General features: G+C 56.0%; 1 protein-coding gene and 1 long non-coding RNA gene across 2 annotated transcripts in view; one reads left to right on the top strand and one right to left on the bottom strand.

Moving 5' to 3' along the window:
• The first annotated feature begins 891 nt into the window (after window positions 1-891).
• Window positions 892-16,259, top strand: part of NFAM1 (NFAT activating protein with ITAM motif 1) — a 36,401-nt gene continuing 21,033 nt past the window's right edge. The window contains exons 1-3 of the mRNA XM_070454165.1: window positions 892-958; window positions 1,945-2,164; window positions 10,874-10,947. Of these exons, the coding sequence (XP_070310266.1) occupies window positions 892-958; window positions 1,945-2,164; window positions 10,874-10,947 (361 nt within the window). The remainder of the gene's footprint in view (window positions 959-1,944; window positions 2,165-10,873; window positions 10,948-16,259) is intronic.
• On the bottom strand, window positions 7,741-10,554 carry LOC110126967 (uncharacterized). Its single transcript, XR_002310599.2, has 4 exons — window positions 10,488-10,554; window positions 9,465-9,523; window positions 8,847-8,898; window positions 7,741-8,169 (listed from the first exon to the last, which is right to left on the bottom strand). It is a non-coding gene; the product is annotated as an uncharacterized lncRNA (long non-coding RNA).

Raw genomic sequence — 16,259 nt, 5'->3', positions numbered from 1 at the left:
TCAATACCACTGGGGTCCCTGCCGCCCCCCAGCCCGCAGGAAGTGTCTGCTGTTCATACGTCTTCCTCACCTGGCGGGCGGGCCCTGCTGCCTGCCATCCTCCTGGCGCTCCTGGAGTTGGTAGGAAACAGCTTTCTGGTTTTCACTGTTTGTGTGCTCAGCGGCTGAGGGGAAAGCATTCAGACCAAGGGCAGAAACTGGACCCAGTGCTGCCATCTCTGCAGGCCGGTCAGGGGTGGGGAAATAGGCTCTGGCTTCACCCAGCCGGGCTGCCCCTATCGTGGGCATATCGCTTTGCCTCTTGGGGGCACAGTTTGTCAGATTGGGATAAAAGCCTTGATCTTGAGGGTTGATGGGGTACCAGGGGCTTCCTCGGTGGCTCGGCAGTAAGGAATCCACCTGTAACGCAGGTGACTTGCAGGAGACTGCAGTTCGATCCCTGGGGTCAGGAAGGTCCTCTGGAGTGGGGCATGGCCACCCACTCCAGTATTCTTGCCTGGAGAATCCCACAGACGGAGGAGCCCGGCGTTCTGCAGTCTATGGGGTCGCAAAAGAGCCGGACACGACCGGGCCACTGAGGAGCACCAACAATGATGGGGGAAAGGGGGTGTGCTCAGCTTGTGCTGAAATTTACCACCTTCAGTGCCCCCCGCCTTCCTCTGTGGGCCGGCTGGCTGCTCACCCCCACCCCAGACCCCTTCCCTCTGCCCCTCTGGACAGGCAGGCACACATCTGTCCCCATGCCATCCGGCTCTGCCCGATGCGGGGCTCCAGAATGCCAGGCCTGCACCACTCCCAGTCTGCTGGGGAGAGGGGTCCCAGGAGACAGGTAGTCACTGACCCATGTTGGGGGCCTGTGGGGGGGAGGACAGGGACTGGGGTTCCCTCCTGATGGGGAAGCGATTCCTGGGCCTCCTGGTGGCAGAGGGGAGGTTCGAGTTTAGGGGAGCTGTAGCAGGTAAGACATCTGAGGTGGGTCGGAGGGGAGGGGTCTGCTGGGCCTCTCAGGGGGACCCCCACGGTGGCTGTTGCTGGGCTAAGGAGAGACAGCAGGCTTTTGGTCCCCGGGGAAGGCTGGGAACTTGGGGCTCCTACCTGCCACACCCCCTCCAAATGCCTGCCCCTCCCTCATCCCCCTAGCCACTTCCACCCGCACCCCCCCCCATCCCAAACCATCCTCTTCGAGGAGCACCTTGACCCAGGGGGCTCCTGCGCTATTTCCGGGGGGCAGTTTGCGTGAATGGGGTTGGTCTGTTGTTTTTTTAAGTTTCAGACCTGAGCAGCTAGACCAGCCCTCCTCTGGGCTAGTTTATCTGGCAGAAAAGGGGCTGAGAAGGGGAGAAGCCACCGCCTCAGGGGTCGGGGTGGGGCGGGAATGGGAGGCCTAGCCCCTCCCTGTTCTTCTGCACGTCGCTGTTATTGTTCAGTGCTAAGTCGCATCCAGCTCTTTGCTCCCCTATGGACTGCAGCACACCAGGCTTCCCTGTCCTTCACCAACTCCCGGAGTCTGCTCAAACTCATGTCCATTGAGTCAGTGATGTCATCCGACCATCTCATCCTCTGTCACACCCTTCTCCTCTTGCCCTCAATCTTTCCCAGCATCAGGGTCTTTTCCAATGCATTGGCTCTTCGCATTGAGCCAATGCGAAGGTGGCCAAAGTATTGGAGCTTCAGCGTCAGTCCTTCCAATAAATATTCAGGGTTGATTTCCTTAGGATGGACTGGTTGGATCTCCTTGCAGTCCAAGGGACGTTCAAGAGTCTTCAACACCACAGTTCAAAAGCATCAGTTCTTCAGTGCTCAGCCTTCTTTATGGTCCAACTCTCACATCTGTACATCCTGGACGGGTGGGAGCCCCAAATTCTCGCCTGGCGGCGCCCTGACCTGAAACTGTTCCCACCTGGAAAGTCCGGGGTCATTGAGAGGACAAGGCGGCCAACTGAGACCTGGAGGAAGCAGAAGGCCGGCCGGGGAGGAGCCTGTTAAGGACGCCAAGGGCAACCGTGGCTACTAGCAGGCTGTCCCCGCCCGCGACCCAAAGAGGAAGGAGGCCCCGATGGAGAGCTGGCCTCCGCGGCGGCGGCGGGCCCGGCGGGGCCCCTCCCGGCCCCCGGGCTGCTGGGCTTGATCCTGCTCCCCTGGACCCTGCCGCTGGTAGGCGCAGGTACGCGGTCCTCCCCTCCTCCCGCGCTCTCTGCCTCGCGCACATCACAGCCGCTTTCATCCGCCGCGCGGCTAATTCCCCGGACCCGTCTCTGGGGATTTGCTGGTTGCGTTTGAACATTGCAGACTTCACAGGGGAAGCCTTCGGGGACCGGGAGATGTTTAGCTAATGCCTTGGCGAGGTGGCTTTTGAAGAGGCGGGGCCGCGCCCCCCTCTCGCTGCTGGAACAGCCTCCCTCCCGGCTGCTCCTGACCCTCTGGCCCCTCAGCGAGGTGGGTGGGCGTTGCTGCGGGGGGTGGGGGGCGGTGTGGGATCTCTGGGGAGGGGCAGATCTAGGGGCCAGTTCATCCAGGCCGGGAGCTCCCAGGAGTGTCCCCCACCAGGGCTGCCCACCTTCCCACCTTGGCTCGGGGGTCTCTGAGGCTGTCTCACCTGGGCAGTGCCCACTTTCCTGTAGCCCCAGCATCCGCCCACCCCGCTGGGTAGGCTGGGTGCAGGCTGGATGCTTTCCTTCTCATTCACCTTAATTTTTATGAGCCTTCCAGGACCTGCTCCCACCTTTCTGCTCCATCCTCTGCCTTTCATTCATACCATAAGCAATAACAGCTGTATTTGTCAATGTATTTTTTTTAATGTATTTATTTGGCTGTGTTGGGTGTTAAGTTGCAACATGCGATATCTCTAGTTGCAACATGTGAATTCTTAGTTGCGGCATGTGGGGTCTAGTTCCCTGACCAGAGAATTAACCGGGGCCCCCTGCATTGGGAGAGCAGAGTCTTAGCCACTGAACCACCAGCGAGGGTTGACATCTACTCTTATTATCATAAATTAGCCTCTCTGCGCGTATACGCTGGGCTTTACACTTGTACTCAGGCCCCTTTGAGGCACCCTTGGGGCGCTGTTCCCACTGGCACCGTGTAAGCACTGAGAAATGGAGGCCCAGAGCAGCTAGATAGCTGGCCCACAGCCTAGAGGGTGAGTAGAGGCCAGGTTCAGCTCTGCACTGTGGACTCCAGGGGGCCTCTTGCCTTTCTTTGTAAAGAACATCCTTCACAAAAGATCTACCCCTTTGGGAAGGCAAGACTGAACTGGGTGTACCCACCCCTACCGCAGGCCTGATGGCCCAGCCCCAGTGAAGTCATCTCCTTTCATCTGTGCACCTCACACCCCCCACCCAGTCACCAGGCCCCACCCCCTCCCCCCATGCAAAGAAGGCTGAGAAAATGCAGCTTCTTAGTGACAGCGTGTTGAAACTCATTCGTTTTAATTTTCCCCTCAGTTCCCATTATTTCTCTTTGTGTGGTCCCTCCTCCCCAGAAGAGACCCCCGCACACTCCAGTAACTGAGTAAAAGAGACTTTTTGGGGTGCTGCTGTGAAAAGTGCTGTTTGTAACTGTCTTGACCACGAACAAACAACATATTCCCCGCCCCCAGGATTGCAGCAAACATTGTACCTGGGAGAAACTCTGCTCTTTCACAAGAGGTGGAAACACCTTGCGGTCTCCTCTTGGAGCAGCAGACAGCACCGCAGTACTCCTGGTCCTTCCCCTGCGGGTCCTGGGTTCTGTCTCTAGGCTATGCCGTACCCCTCCCCACCTTCTTGTCTCTGTGCTTGGAAAGTCTGATGGAGGGAATCCAGTTTCTCTCACATCCCCCAAACCTCCCCTGACCTCACCTACCCGCCTGGTGCAGCCAGCTCCCAGACCCAGCCTGCAGCCTCAGCAGTGTCCATGGGGGACCTTGGGGAGCGTCGTGGTTGAAGCTTCGGCTCAATGCACTGTTTCCCTGGACCACCCGATGTAGGGTTGTGTGCAGGCCAGGGTGTGCAGAGTCTGGATCTGAGCTCTACTTTGGATCTGGGCCCCTGGGCAGGTTCTTTCTGTTTTCCCCCAATATTTATATTTCTTGTTTATTTGGCTGCAAGGGGTCTTTGTTGTGGCATGCGAGATCTTTAGCTGTGACATGAGAACTCTTAGTTATGGCATGTGGGATCTAGCTCCCGGACCAGAGATCGAACCCAGTCTCTCTGTATTGGGAGTGAGGAGTCTTAGCCCTTGGTTGTTGTTGATGTTTAGTCACTAAGTCATGTCCTACTCTTTTTGCAACCCCAGGGACTGTAGCCCACCAGGTTCCTCTGTCCATGACCAGGGATTGAACCCTTGTCTCCTGCAATGGCGGGCAAATTCTTTACCACTGAGTCACCTGGGAAGCCCTTTAGCCACAGGAGCACCAGGGAAGTCCCCTTGGGCAGGTTCTTAATGTTGCTCAACGGCCTCACCTGTCAAGCGGCTGCAATAGTAATGCCTAAAGGTGCACGTGATAAGAGCTGAGAGAATGTCAGCCACCTGCCTGCCTAGCAGAGCCAATCGACATGTAAGATTCAGTTGGCTGGCTCTACCTCTTGGGGAGCCTCTGGGCTCCTTGGGGTCACTCTGACCTTTCCAGAGGTTTCTAGCAACACCCTGGGATGGTATCTCAGGACAGTTCTTGCTCCCAACCCTCGTCCTCCTGCTCTCCTCTGATCTCTCTGCCAATTCTGCTTTTCTCAAAGGGTCTAGCGGCTACCTCCGGTCTCAAGGTCACCTCTTTAGAGGAGAATCATCTGAGTCTGAGGCTCAGCTTTCCTGAGAGCAGCTACATGCCTGCTCTAGCCTTGCTCCCACCAGGCTTCAAGTCACTTCCAAGGACTTTGAAGCCAGACAGAGCTTGTTCAAATCCTGCCTTCTTCTATTAACTGCTGTGTGACCTCAGGCAAGTTACTTAACCTTTCTGAGCCTCGATGTCCTCAACAAACATCAGTCTCCATTTTCTCCCTGGCAGTGTTTATTTCTCAACTATTCATTAAAGAGGACCAGTTCCAGGCACTGGGGGGAACTGGGCGTGAATCAGCCACTACTCCCAGCCTGGCAGAAACTGTGAGACTCACCCGCAGAAGCACGACCCCAGGGCCAGAGTCCTGATGCAGGCTCGCCTCCCCGCCCCCGTTAGCTCTGGACTCAGGTGTAACCGCTTCCTTTGTTGTCGAAAAGATGTTCGGGATCCTGCTGCCTCCCTCCCCGCAGCTCCGGGCCTCTGTCAGGACTGGCCTCTGCTTTTGATCTTTGTCTAATCCCAATAAAGAGCTTCCGAGGCAGGCGGAGGAGAAGACCTCCCTGTTGGAGGTGGGGCGGGGGGGGGGTTGCTGGAGGGGGCGGTGGGGAGGAGACAGAGCAGGTGGGTGGGTGGCAGGCACAGCACGAATAAAGGCTGGGAGGCCAGAAGGCAGAGCCCGGGGGAGGGAATGGCGAGAGGTTCAGACTCGCTGGGGAGGAGGGTCTCTTAGTGGAGCTGCGGGATACGATTCCCACTGGGATGTGGGTCCAGGTGGATCATAAACGCCTGTCAGGTAGGAGTGCAGATGCCGTTCCAATGGGGCATTGTCAGTGCTTCCTCTTTTAAAATTGCAAAATAGAATACATACGCAGAAGAGAACCATAAATATTATAAAGCAAAGTCTGGCGTGTCTACCACCCAGGTCAAGAAAGAAAACATTTTAGTGCCCCAAAGCCCCTGGACACCTCCCAAGACACCCCCTCTCCCCCTCTCAGAGGTAACACCATCCTGAATTTAGGGCAATTGCTTCCTGGCATTTTTTTTTTTTTTTTTGTACTTTTATCCTTTGGTTTGTGTCCCTAAACAATATAGATTAGCCTGGCTTTGTTTTTGAACTTTGTATAGTCCGAACGATGTTGTGGGTGTTCTTTGCGACCTACTTCTTTCACTCAACATCTTTCTAAAATGTATTTATTTACCCACTTTTGGCTGCACTGGGTCTTTGCTGCTGTGGGCAGGCTTTCTCTAGCTGGGGCACGTGGCACAGGCCCAGCTGTGGTGCACAGGCTCCTCCCTGCCGTGGCTTCTCCTGTTGCAGAAAACAGGCTGTAGAGTGCGGGGGCTCAGTAGTTGTGGCACACGGACTTAGTTGCCTCTCCATACGTGGGATCACCCTGGACCAGGGGTTGAACCTGTGCCCTCTGCAGTGGCAAGCAGATTCTTAACCACTGGACCACCAGGCCAGTCCCAACATTATGTTTTTTAAGCTGCATCTGGTTGACAATGTGGCTGAAGTTTGTTTATTTTGGTTGGTAAAGAGCAGGGGTCCCAAACCCTGACCAGTGGGGGTTAAATCCAACCCACTGCCTTTTTGTATGGAGTTATGAATGTATTTTTCTAATGGTCAGAAAAACATCAAGAGAAGAATACATATTTCACAGTGTGAATATGAAATTATACAAGAAAGTATAATTTTATACTAAGCCCTCTGTATCTGCCGGTTCTGCATCTGCGGATTTAACCAAAACCAGATCGAAAATATTCGGGCGGAAAAAATTTTCCAGAAAGTTCCAAAAAGCAAAACTTGAATTTACAGTTCTCATGGCAACTATTTATAGCTTCTACATTGTATTTACAACTACTCACATAGTACTTACATTGTATTGTCTTTTTTCTTTTTATTTTGGCTGCGCTGAGTCTTAGTTGTAGCATGTGACATGTACAACTCTTAATTGCATGAGTGAGATCTAGTCCCCTGAACTGGGAATCAAACCTGGGCCCCCTGCATTGGGAGCACAGAGTCTTGGCCACTGGACCACCGGGGAAATTCCTGTATTAGATACTATAAGTGATCTACAGATGATTTAAAGTGCAGCTAACCTTTGGACAGCATACATTTGAACTGCTCAGGTTATACACATTTATACACAGGTGTTTTTCAGTAGTAAATACTATAGTAGTAAATACAACAGCTACACTGTTGGTTGACTCTGAGGATGTGGAACCTTGGATACGGAGAGCCGCCTGTAAAGTTACACTTGGATTTTCAACTGTGCACGGTTCAGTGCCTCTAACCACGTTGTTCAAGGGTCAGCTGTATATGGGAATCTTGTACCATTTTACAAATCCCATGTCATTATATTATGAAATATAATTTTTGTAGTTGTCATTTAGTCGCTAAGTTCTGTCCTACTCTTTGTGACCCCATGGACTATAGCCTGCCAGGCTCCTCTGTCCATGGGATTTCCCACGCAAGAATACTGGAGTGGGTTGCCATTTCCCACTCCACAGGATCTTCCCGACCCAGGCATCAAACTCGAGTCTCCTGTATTACATGCAGGCAGATCCTTTACCACTGAGTCACCAGGGAAGCCCCATAAAATATAATACAGACACAGAAAAGTACAATACGTATTAAATAAATACAGTCCCATGTGTCCACCATCCAGCTCAAGAGAGAGAATATCCCAGTGTCCCAAAGCCCCAGTACAGGCTTCCCTGGTGGCTCAGTGGTAAAGAACCAACCCGCCAGTGCAGGAGATTCGGGTTCAATCCCAGGTCAGGGAGATCTCTTGGAGAAGGAAATGGCAACTCACTCCAGTATTCTCGCCTGGAAAACCCCATGGACAGAGGAGCCTGGTGGCTTACAGTCCATGGGGTCGCAAAAGGGTCAGACATGACTGAGCAACTGAACAACAGCAGCAAAGCCCCTGTATCCCCATCACTCTCACGACACCCTGTCTCTTGAGCATCTGCGGATTTCGGTGTCTGTAATGGGAGCGGGAACCCGTCCTCCGTGGAGAGTGAGTGATGACTGTGTTCCCATTTCCGTGTCCATAAATAAAGTTTTATTGGAACACAGCCATGCCTATCCATTCATGGCTCATTTATGGCTGCTTTTGCCCCCACAACAGCAGAGCAGAGTAGCTGAGATAGAGACCATATGGCTCACAAAGCGGAAAATATTTACTCCCTGGCCCTTTACAGAACACGTTTGTCAACCCCTGCTGTGGAGCGTCCCACTGAATGAACATACTGCCATCTATTTAGTTATGATTGACGTTCCAGGTGTTCCCATCTCAGAGTGCTCACGTGTGGTCTCCAGGCACACGTGTGTTCCATGCCTCCAGCGGGTATGTTCCCGTTAAGCCTGCTTCTCTCTGCACTTTCCTCCTCCCTGTGTGAACTGCGAGCTTCGAGAGGACAGGACACACGTGGACTTACTTGGCTTCGAATCCTTGGCTCCCAGCGCGGAGCCTGGGGCCCAGAGGATGCTCAGGAAATAGTCACAGTAACAGGCAGAATTCAGCTCCCAGCCAGACAACCCCCCAGCGGAGCGCTGAGCAGGGTGGAGATGTCATGCCACCAGGAGAGGAGTGAGAAAACCCTCCTGACTTGTGACCGAGGGAGGGGGTGCCCGAGAGCCTGGAGACAGGATCTGATCCCCTCCAGCTTCCCTGCCCGCTCTGAGCCCCAGCTTCCCTCCCTTCGCAGGCATCTTGCCCGTGGCAATAGGAAGGCATGTCCAGGACACCGATGACCCCAGGGCGGGCACCTGGGACCCTTCAGGGAAGGTCTGTGGGCCTCAACCTTGGGGACAGGCTGTCTGGAGAAGGTGGGGGATCTGGCAGGTACCTGTTCCCACACCCCCCCACCCCTACCCCAGGCCCTGTGGGCTTCCGAGGAAACACAGCAGAGCCAGGGTGGGGGGCCCCTTGGAGGCTCTGGGCTCGTCCCTGCTTGCTGCTGATGGGGAGGTTGTGGGGCGGTGGGCAGGAGGAAGGCACCAAGTGGGTGCAGTACAAGCCCCAGGGCAGGTGTGCCCTCCCATCGGGCAGCCCGTCCTCGGACAGTCAGGGGAGGCACTCACTCCAGCGTTGGTCATAGGGTCCAAGGACACGTGTCTGAAGGCAAGTTCATACCTGGCCACACACACCAGATTTAAAACATTTGTTGCTGTTCAGTCGCTCAGCCGTGTCTGACTCTTTGCGACCCCGTGGACTGCAGCAAGCCAGGCCTCCCTGTCCCTCACCTTCTCCCAGAGATTTAAAACAGGCACACTCTCTACATCAGAACCTCCCCTTCTCAGACCTGTCCTAAGGAGCTGGGGGCCCAGGAGACGGCTCCTGGTCCTTTGGAGCACAGCTCAGCCTGGCTGCCCTGCAGAGCACCTCTCTCTGCCCTGCCCCCTGCCCCTGCCCTGGGCTGCCCTTTCCTCCCACCCCTGCCCACACCCCACTTCCGAGCCACACTGACTGCCTGCCCCGGAGCTTTTGCTCCTGCTGGTCCCTTGGCCTGAAAGGTGTCCTCGCACTTGCCCACCTCCTGACTCCAACCTGTTGTTCAAGGTCAAACCCTGGTGCTCTCTCCGGTGCCCCTTCGGGTCCCCTCTTTCAGCCCCTGACAAGCCCCGCCTTGCTCCCCAGAGTGTTCACCGCTGGTTCTGAATGTGCAGGAGCTCAGAAGTGTGGGACAGGACTGAGCTCACCTGCGGCAGGTAGAGGATAGAGGCGGCCCAGGAACAGGTATTCAACTTCTGGGGGTGGGCTGTGTAAGGAAGAGGGCAGGGTGAGGCTGGAGAGGAGGGGTCTGCAGGGTCAGGGTCAAAGCTGGAGAGGAGTCACAGCTTAGTCTCAGGGTCTTGCCTGACCTCCAGCGTGGGAAGCATCAGGGGTTGGGGACTGGGAGGGGTGGGGTGAGGGGGTGGGATGGGAGGGGTGTGGGGGCGGGGATGGAGTGGGGTGGGCGGGGCGGAGAGGGGTGGGTTAGATGGGGGATGGGGTGGGCGGGGGGCGGGGCTGGGTGCAATAGGTGGGGCGCTGGGGGCGGGGCTGGATGGGGTGGGAGGGGAGGGGAGGGGCGGGGATGGGGTAGGGATGGGGCGGGAGGGGACGGCCAGGCTGGCAGACTGGCGGATGCAGAAAGGGAGGGAGGGGAGGAAGGAGCGCACTGAGTGATCTTGTGCCCGGAGGGGGTAGGAGCTTTGGGGAGGTGAAGATTTAAAAGAAGTCGGGGTAAAGGTGATCTGGCAAAGGCGTCCCCAGGAAAGAGTTAGTGTGTTGTCCTCCAGAAGCATTTATATTTTAAAAGGAGGCTGGAGCTGTTTGGGGGCGGGTACTGAATCCCACGTAATGAAACCACCCATGCGAGGGTTTCAAGCTGCTGAGGAAGGCTGTTTAGAGCTCTCTAGTATTTCTCTCGTCCTCTCCCTAACAGGAACTGTGATCATGTCATTTCCCCATTTCGAAGCCCGCAGAGGTTCCCCAGGTTTCTAGGTCAACATTCAACCCCGTCTCCCCCTGGTCCCCACCCGAACCCTTTCTTTCAACTCCACCAGGGCTCTGGAGCCCCCAAACTCCCTGTCCTGGCGCAAGGCTTGTAGAAGCTTCACCAGAGAGCTTCCTTGTGCTTAAACCCCCTCGCTTGGACTCTCCCCTTTAAACCTGGCTCCTACTCTTCCTTCAAAGTTCAGCTCAGTAAAGAGGTGGGAAAGAAAGATCAAAACGCTCACAGCTGTGATACCTGTCGGGGGAGGACTGCACACAAGTTCCAAGGCCTCCTTGATCCCTCACTGTGGCTTCTAGAATGTACACAGGGAGCGTGTTACACGCTTTTATAATGGAAGGGGGTGTCCTGAAGAGTTCTAATTTAAAAGACAAAGTGCCGGCTCCCTGGGTTGCCTCTCCAGGAAGCTCCTGCCCGCTGCCCGCTCTGGCCGGGCTGGCTCCGGTCCACTAGGCTTCTGTCACCCCTGAGACTTCCCTTTATCTCACCACTTTCAGTTTTGTCGGGCAGCCCCCTTCCCAGCGGCAGTGAGACTTTGAGGGGCTGCAGACGCCTTGTTGACGGGGGCGTCCTGGTGGGGTCTCTCCCCTCACTCCGTTTCTCTCCTTTCAGAGACAGGGAGCAGCACCTACTCCACCTGTGGGCTCTCCCGCACCTTCACCCCGTCCTGACAGCCTTCTCTGAAGGTAAAACAGGTTGTAAAGGGAGAAACAGTCCCACGTTCCCCCAGGCCACACTCTCAAATGAGCCCCCAAGTATGAGCAGCTTGCCTTTCAAAACAAGCCAGAAGGGAAGTGACTGCTGTAAAAATACCAATTAACACCAGTGAAGCTTAGACATTTCTGGACTAAACACTCGACGGTCTGCCCTTGCTTGTGTCCCCACGTGGCCGCTGTGCACCCAGGGGCCAGAGTCTGGAGGCCTGAGAACAGGATGTGGCGGAGGCGGAAACGCCCTCCCCCCACCCCCAGGCAAGCCACATCCGTGAGCATCTTTGTCACTCGGAGGTGTTGAAAGATGTGACAGCCAGTCTGATGGCAGTGTTCCGGGGGCATGAGCGCTAAAAAGCTCCAGGATACACACGCTCTGTTCAAAGACTGCCTTCCAGAGCCCCCTCCGCGCTTCTCCCTAATCAGCCGCTGGGTCCACGCACCTCGGTGTTTGATGCGCGTGCCCTGAAGGACTCGGCCGTTTTTCGGTGGCGTCCTGGGATTCGTGCTCGGGCGAATGGCCAGAGCCCCGTGATAAAACCAGCAGCCCCACACCTGCAGCCCTTCAGAAGGGCCTGGAAAAACGGGCCCGGCTCTGAGAGATGCCAGAACTAAATTGGAGGGCAGAACTCCTGCCTAAAAGAAAGACCGTGGGAACGGCTTTCTTCTGTAGCCGGAAAATCAAAGTGTTTTCATTTAAAATCAACCTAAGTTTGAATGGATACCTTTGATCACCACCTCTGGGCTCTCAGAGCCTTGGCTCGGTGCCCTAGAAAGGATGGTGTTCCGGGCAGAGGGGGAAGCTGGGGCCAGGGCCTGGCTCAGGGTTGGTGGGAGAGAGGAACAGAGAGTGGGCCAGGGTGGCTGGATCAGGGGCAGTGCTGGGGAGTGAGGGGTGTCGCTACTGCCATGGGTGGGGTGGGCGGGCTCTGGCTGGCCTTGCCACAGGACCAGCTATGCAGGACTAATGGGGCCCACCGGTTTCCATTTCCTTCTCCAAGGGAATCTTCCTGACCCAGGGATCGAACCTGGGTCTCCTGCATTGCAGGCAGATCTTTACCGTCTGAGCTATAGGGAAGTCCCATCTGCCTGTTAGATGACCCAAATTTAGGGGAAGGGCCTCTGAATTTTTGTTTCCCTTTAAAAGAGGGCAGTTCTTTCATGTGAAAAGTGTTTTCTCTTTTGCTTACTTTGAGATTTTAGAATGGTTGCCTAGAATTGTGGTTAACCGGTTAGGGCTTTGCTGGGGGCTCAGTGGTAAAGAACCCTCCCGGAGGAGGGCATGCCAACCCACTCCAGTAGTCTTGCCTGGAGAACCTCATGGACAGAGGAGCCTGGTGGGCTACAGACCATGGGGTCGCAAAGAGTCTGACATGGCTGAGCGACTAAGCAGAGCCAGTGCAGGAGACATGGGTCTGATCTCTGGTCCGGGCAGGTCCCACACGCCGCGGAGCAGCAGCCCGAGCACCACAACGATGGAGCCTGTGCTCTAGAGCCCAGGAGCCGCAGGTACTGAGCCCAGGTGCCCCAGAGCCTGCGCTCTGCGACAAGAGAAGCCACTGCCGTGAGAAGCCTGCAGGCCGCGACGGAGAGTACCCCTACTCACTGCAACTAGGGAAAAGCCCGAGCACACGAAGACCCAGCACAGCCAAAAATGAGTAAATAGATTCATTTAATTAAAATAAGAGAGTTGGGGGGCTAGGGACTTCCCTGGCAGTCCAGTGGCTGAGACTCTGCGCTTTCACTGCTGTGGGGGGACAGGTTCCATCCTTGGTTGGAGAACTAAGATCTCACATGTTGCAGTGCGACCAGTTACAGAGAAAGACAAAAATAAAGAGGGTGGGGTTATTGGCTCAAAGAGACTCAGCTTAAAATCCCATCTCCACCACCAGGCTCCCCGGTTGGCTCAGATGGTAAAGAATCTGCCTGCCATGCAGGAGACCCAGGTTCCAACCCCGGGTTGGGAAGATCCACTGGAGAAGGAAATGGCAATCCACTCCAGTTCTCTGCCTGGAGAATCCCATGGACAGAGGAGCCTGGAGGGCTACAGTCCATGGGGTTTGCAAAGAGTCAGACACGACTGAGCAACTAACCCTTTCCACTACTATTAAGTAACTGTGCTGATTGGACAAACCTCTCCAGTCTCTGAGCCTCAGTTTTCTCCCCTGTGAAAGGAAACACGCCCAGCAGAGGTTAGTTCTTATCACAGGCTTGACTGCGAAGCCTGAGGGTCTGCGCAGTATAAACAGAACGTGTGCACACAGGAGCAGCTCGGGGAGGGACTGAGCGAGCCCTGCACACCTCGGGGATGACTGCACAGTCTGTGGAGAAGGGCACAGGAGGGCGTGCTGGGCAGGGGGAACAGTGTGAGCAAAGGCTCGAAAGCCTGGCAAGCTTGGCATGTGTCGGGGAGCGAGCGAGTGAGAACCGAGGGCAGCTGAGTTGGGCTGCACAGGGCCTGGAGGATTGGCTGGATCCTTCAGGCTAGGGAACTTAAAAAAAAAAATTCCTTAACAGTGGCCCCAAGTTAAGGGATACATGGTTATAGTGTGACCCTGTCTGAACCCAGCTATACGAATGTAACAATCCAGAAGGTCGTAAACATCGACCTCACTACAAACGAGATGCTCTCTGTTCTATTTCTTTTCTTTAATTATGTGTCTTGACCCTGTAAATTGATTTCAGACTCCTTCCTGGGTCTCCTCTGGTTGGTTGAGGGGGGCGTTCAGGCAGGGCCAGGCAGAGCAGGAGCAGGATGGCAGGTGGCTCTCTCGGGGGCAGTGCCAGGCTGGCCGGGCAGGGGAGGAGAGGAGGCTGGATGCTGGAGCTGTCAGAGGAGGATGTTGTGCTGGGAGCAGGAGGTCTGGTGGGGTGGGCACCCCCCCACACCCGGTCAAGTTCCTTGATTGCAGACCCGTCCCCCCGCCCCCACCAGCCGCCAGAGGACTCAGCTTGGAGTCCCTGGGCCAGGGGTGGGAGTGAGGCGCCGACTGCCAACCAGCTCTCAAACTCACAGTTCAAGCACCCACAGATTCAAAAGAAGAACCGGAAAAGGAAGGAATCAGTTGCCAGCGGGTGGTAGATAAATTCTTTCCCAACCAGGGCAGCAGACACGTGGGTAGGATGGGGGAAGGGCAGCAGGAGGCTTCTGGCGGGGAGGGCTCTTGGTCACACACTGCTCAGCCCATGGGGCAGCCTCAAGGGCCAAGCCCAGGATCCACGCCCCAGGGGGTCGCCTACCCCCATGTCCAGCCCAGCATAGGGCCCAAGGCGTCAGAGAGGCTTGGGCGGGAGGCACGGGGCCCTCGGGGGGTCCCGTCATGCCCGGAGACTACCCCGTGCTGCAGTGCCCTTTGCCGAGGGCCTGTCACTTACATGGGCAGAAGAGTCAGGCTGGCATTTGCCCTTCCAGGTTCCCAGCAAGGACTTAGGACTGGTCTGGCTTCCCTCCTCCTGTCACTGGGGAGAGACAGCCCAGCTCTGTGTCAGGCGTGCTGTGTTCTTGGACCCATTTTATTGCATGACAGCCCTGTGAGGTCGGCCTTGCTGTTCTCTTCTTGTTGCAGGGAAGACACTGAGGTTCAGAGAGGTAAAGGCACTTGCCTAAGTCTGCACAGCTTTTTAAAAAAAGATTTATTTTTATTTGGCTGCGCTGGGTCTTAGTTGCGGCACACGAGATCTTTGATCTTTGTTGCAGCGTGTGGAATCTTTTAGTTACAATGTGCAGGTTCTAGTTCCCTGACCAGGGATCAAACTCGGTCCCCTTGCAAGGGGAGCATGGAATCTTAGCCACTGGACCACCAGGGGAAGTCCCAAGCTTGCACAGCTTCTAATGGCAGAGCCAGGATCTGAACCGAGGCTGGCTGCCTCCAGAAACTGGTCTTTTCCCAAACACCTCCTGCCCCCTCATTTCTGGTCAGGCCCCTGGCTTTCTAGCAGTCCTTGGAGCTGCCGATAAGTGAGGGAGGAGGAGGTGGTTGTTGTTTAGCCACTAAGTCCTGTCTGACTCTTTGTGACCCCATGGGCTCTTTTTTCCCATGGGATTTCCCAGGCAAGAATACTGGAGCGGGTTGCTATTCCCTTCTCCAGGGGATCTTCCCGATCCAGGGATCGAACCCACGTCTCCTGCATGGGCAGGTGGGTTCTTTACTGCTGAGCCACCAGGGGAATCTGATGGTGGAGGTACCATCCCTGAAGACACCATCTCCCGCAAAGCAGGAGTGGGTGGATTTCGTGGGGGTAGCTTGGGCTGCCCAGTGCAAGCTTCTGTCCTTGCAGTTGTGTGGGGGTGGGGAGAGGAGGACTCGGGGATTTGTCATAAGCAGCCAAGCTCTCCAGCAGGGCTGAGCTGGGGTGGTGCTCCTGAGGATCAGGGCCCTGCCAGACACCCCACTGCAACTGTCTCCCAGTCCTTCCCTGGCTGACCCTGCTCCCAGCCGGCTCCCACTTGCCATGGACCTCACCCAGCAGGGGTGCCCCTCCTCCGGCCCTGCACCACCCACACTGACACAGGCTCACAATTCTCCCGTCAGAAAAACTCCCCCTGGAACCGACCTTCAGATTCTCCCTGCGTCTTTTAGATCTGCGCCGGAAAGAGCAGTCGCCTCCAGCTCCTCCTCCCTTCTGCCACCAGCCTGTCCCCCCTGCAGAAAACAATGCCAGACTCCTGGAAGCACTTCTCTCCCGGTGCCTGTCCCAGTCTAGGCTGCACTGGGGGTGCACAGAATAACCCCAAATCTACTCTGGGATGCTCCTGCAGCCCAGACCTCTTGCGGAGATGCTCCTGGAGCTGCGCCAGCCATTCTGAGCGAATTGGAGCGCTGCGGTCATTTACAGCCGCAAACGAGTCCTAGTTCTTCGAGTCCCAGCCAAGATTCAGAGCCAGTTCCCACTGAACTCATCCCTGGCGCCATCTGGGGTGAGAGTAAGGGGTCAGGGCCCTCTTGGCTCTCTCTCTCCCCTCAAACGCCCTCGCCAACCTCCCCCACCCCCGCTACAGGGTCCACCAGCTGGAGGCAGGAGCCTGGAGGAGCTGGAAGAAGCAGAGAAGCCCTGCCCATCAGGTGCTGAGGACATGGGGCCCTGTCTCGGCACTTGCAGGGGTGTGGAATGGACACCTTGTTGGCCCCCAGTTGGGCTCTTGCAGCTCTCCCTCCTGCCACTGCCTCAGGAATCCAAGGCCCACCCCTGTCTTCCTCTTGGGGCCCTTTGCCCCTCTTGGCAGCCCGTGAATCTAAGGGAACCCCCAGGCTGGCTCACATGGCCCCAGCCCACTTCGTCTGCTGGGA

This window comes from Odocoileus virginianus, chromosome 23 (genome assembly GCF_023699985.2).
Source record: "Odocoileus virginianus isolate 20LAN1187 ecotype Illinois chromosome 23, Ovbor_1.2, whole genome shotgun sequence".
Classification (NCBI taxonomy): Eukaryota; Metazoa; Chordata; class Mammalia; order Artiodactyla; family Cervidae; genus Odocoileus; species Odocoileus virginianus.
This window is presented reverse-complemented; position numbering and strand designations above follow the sequence as displayed.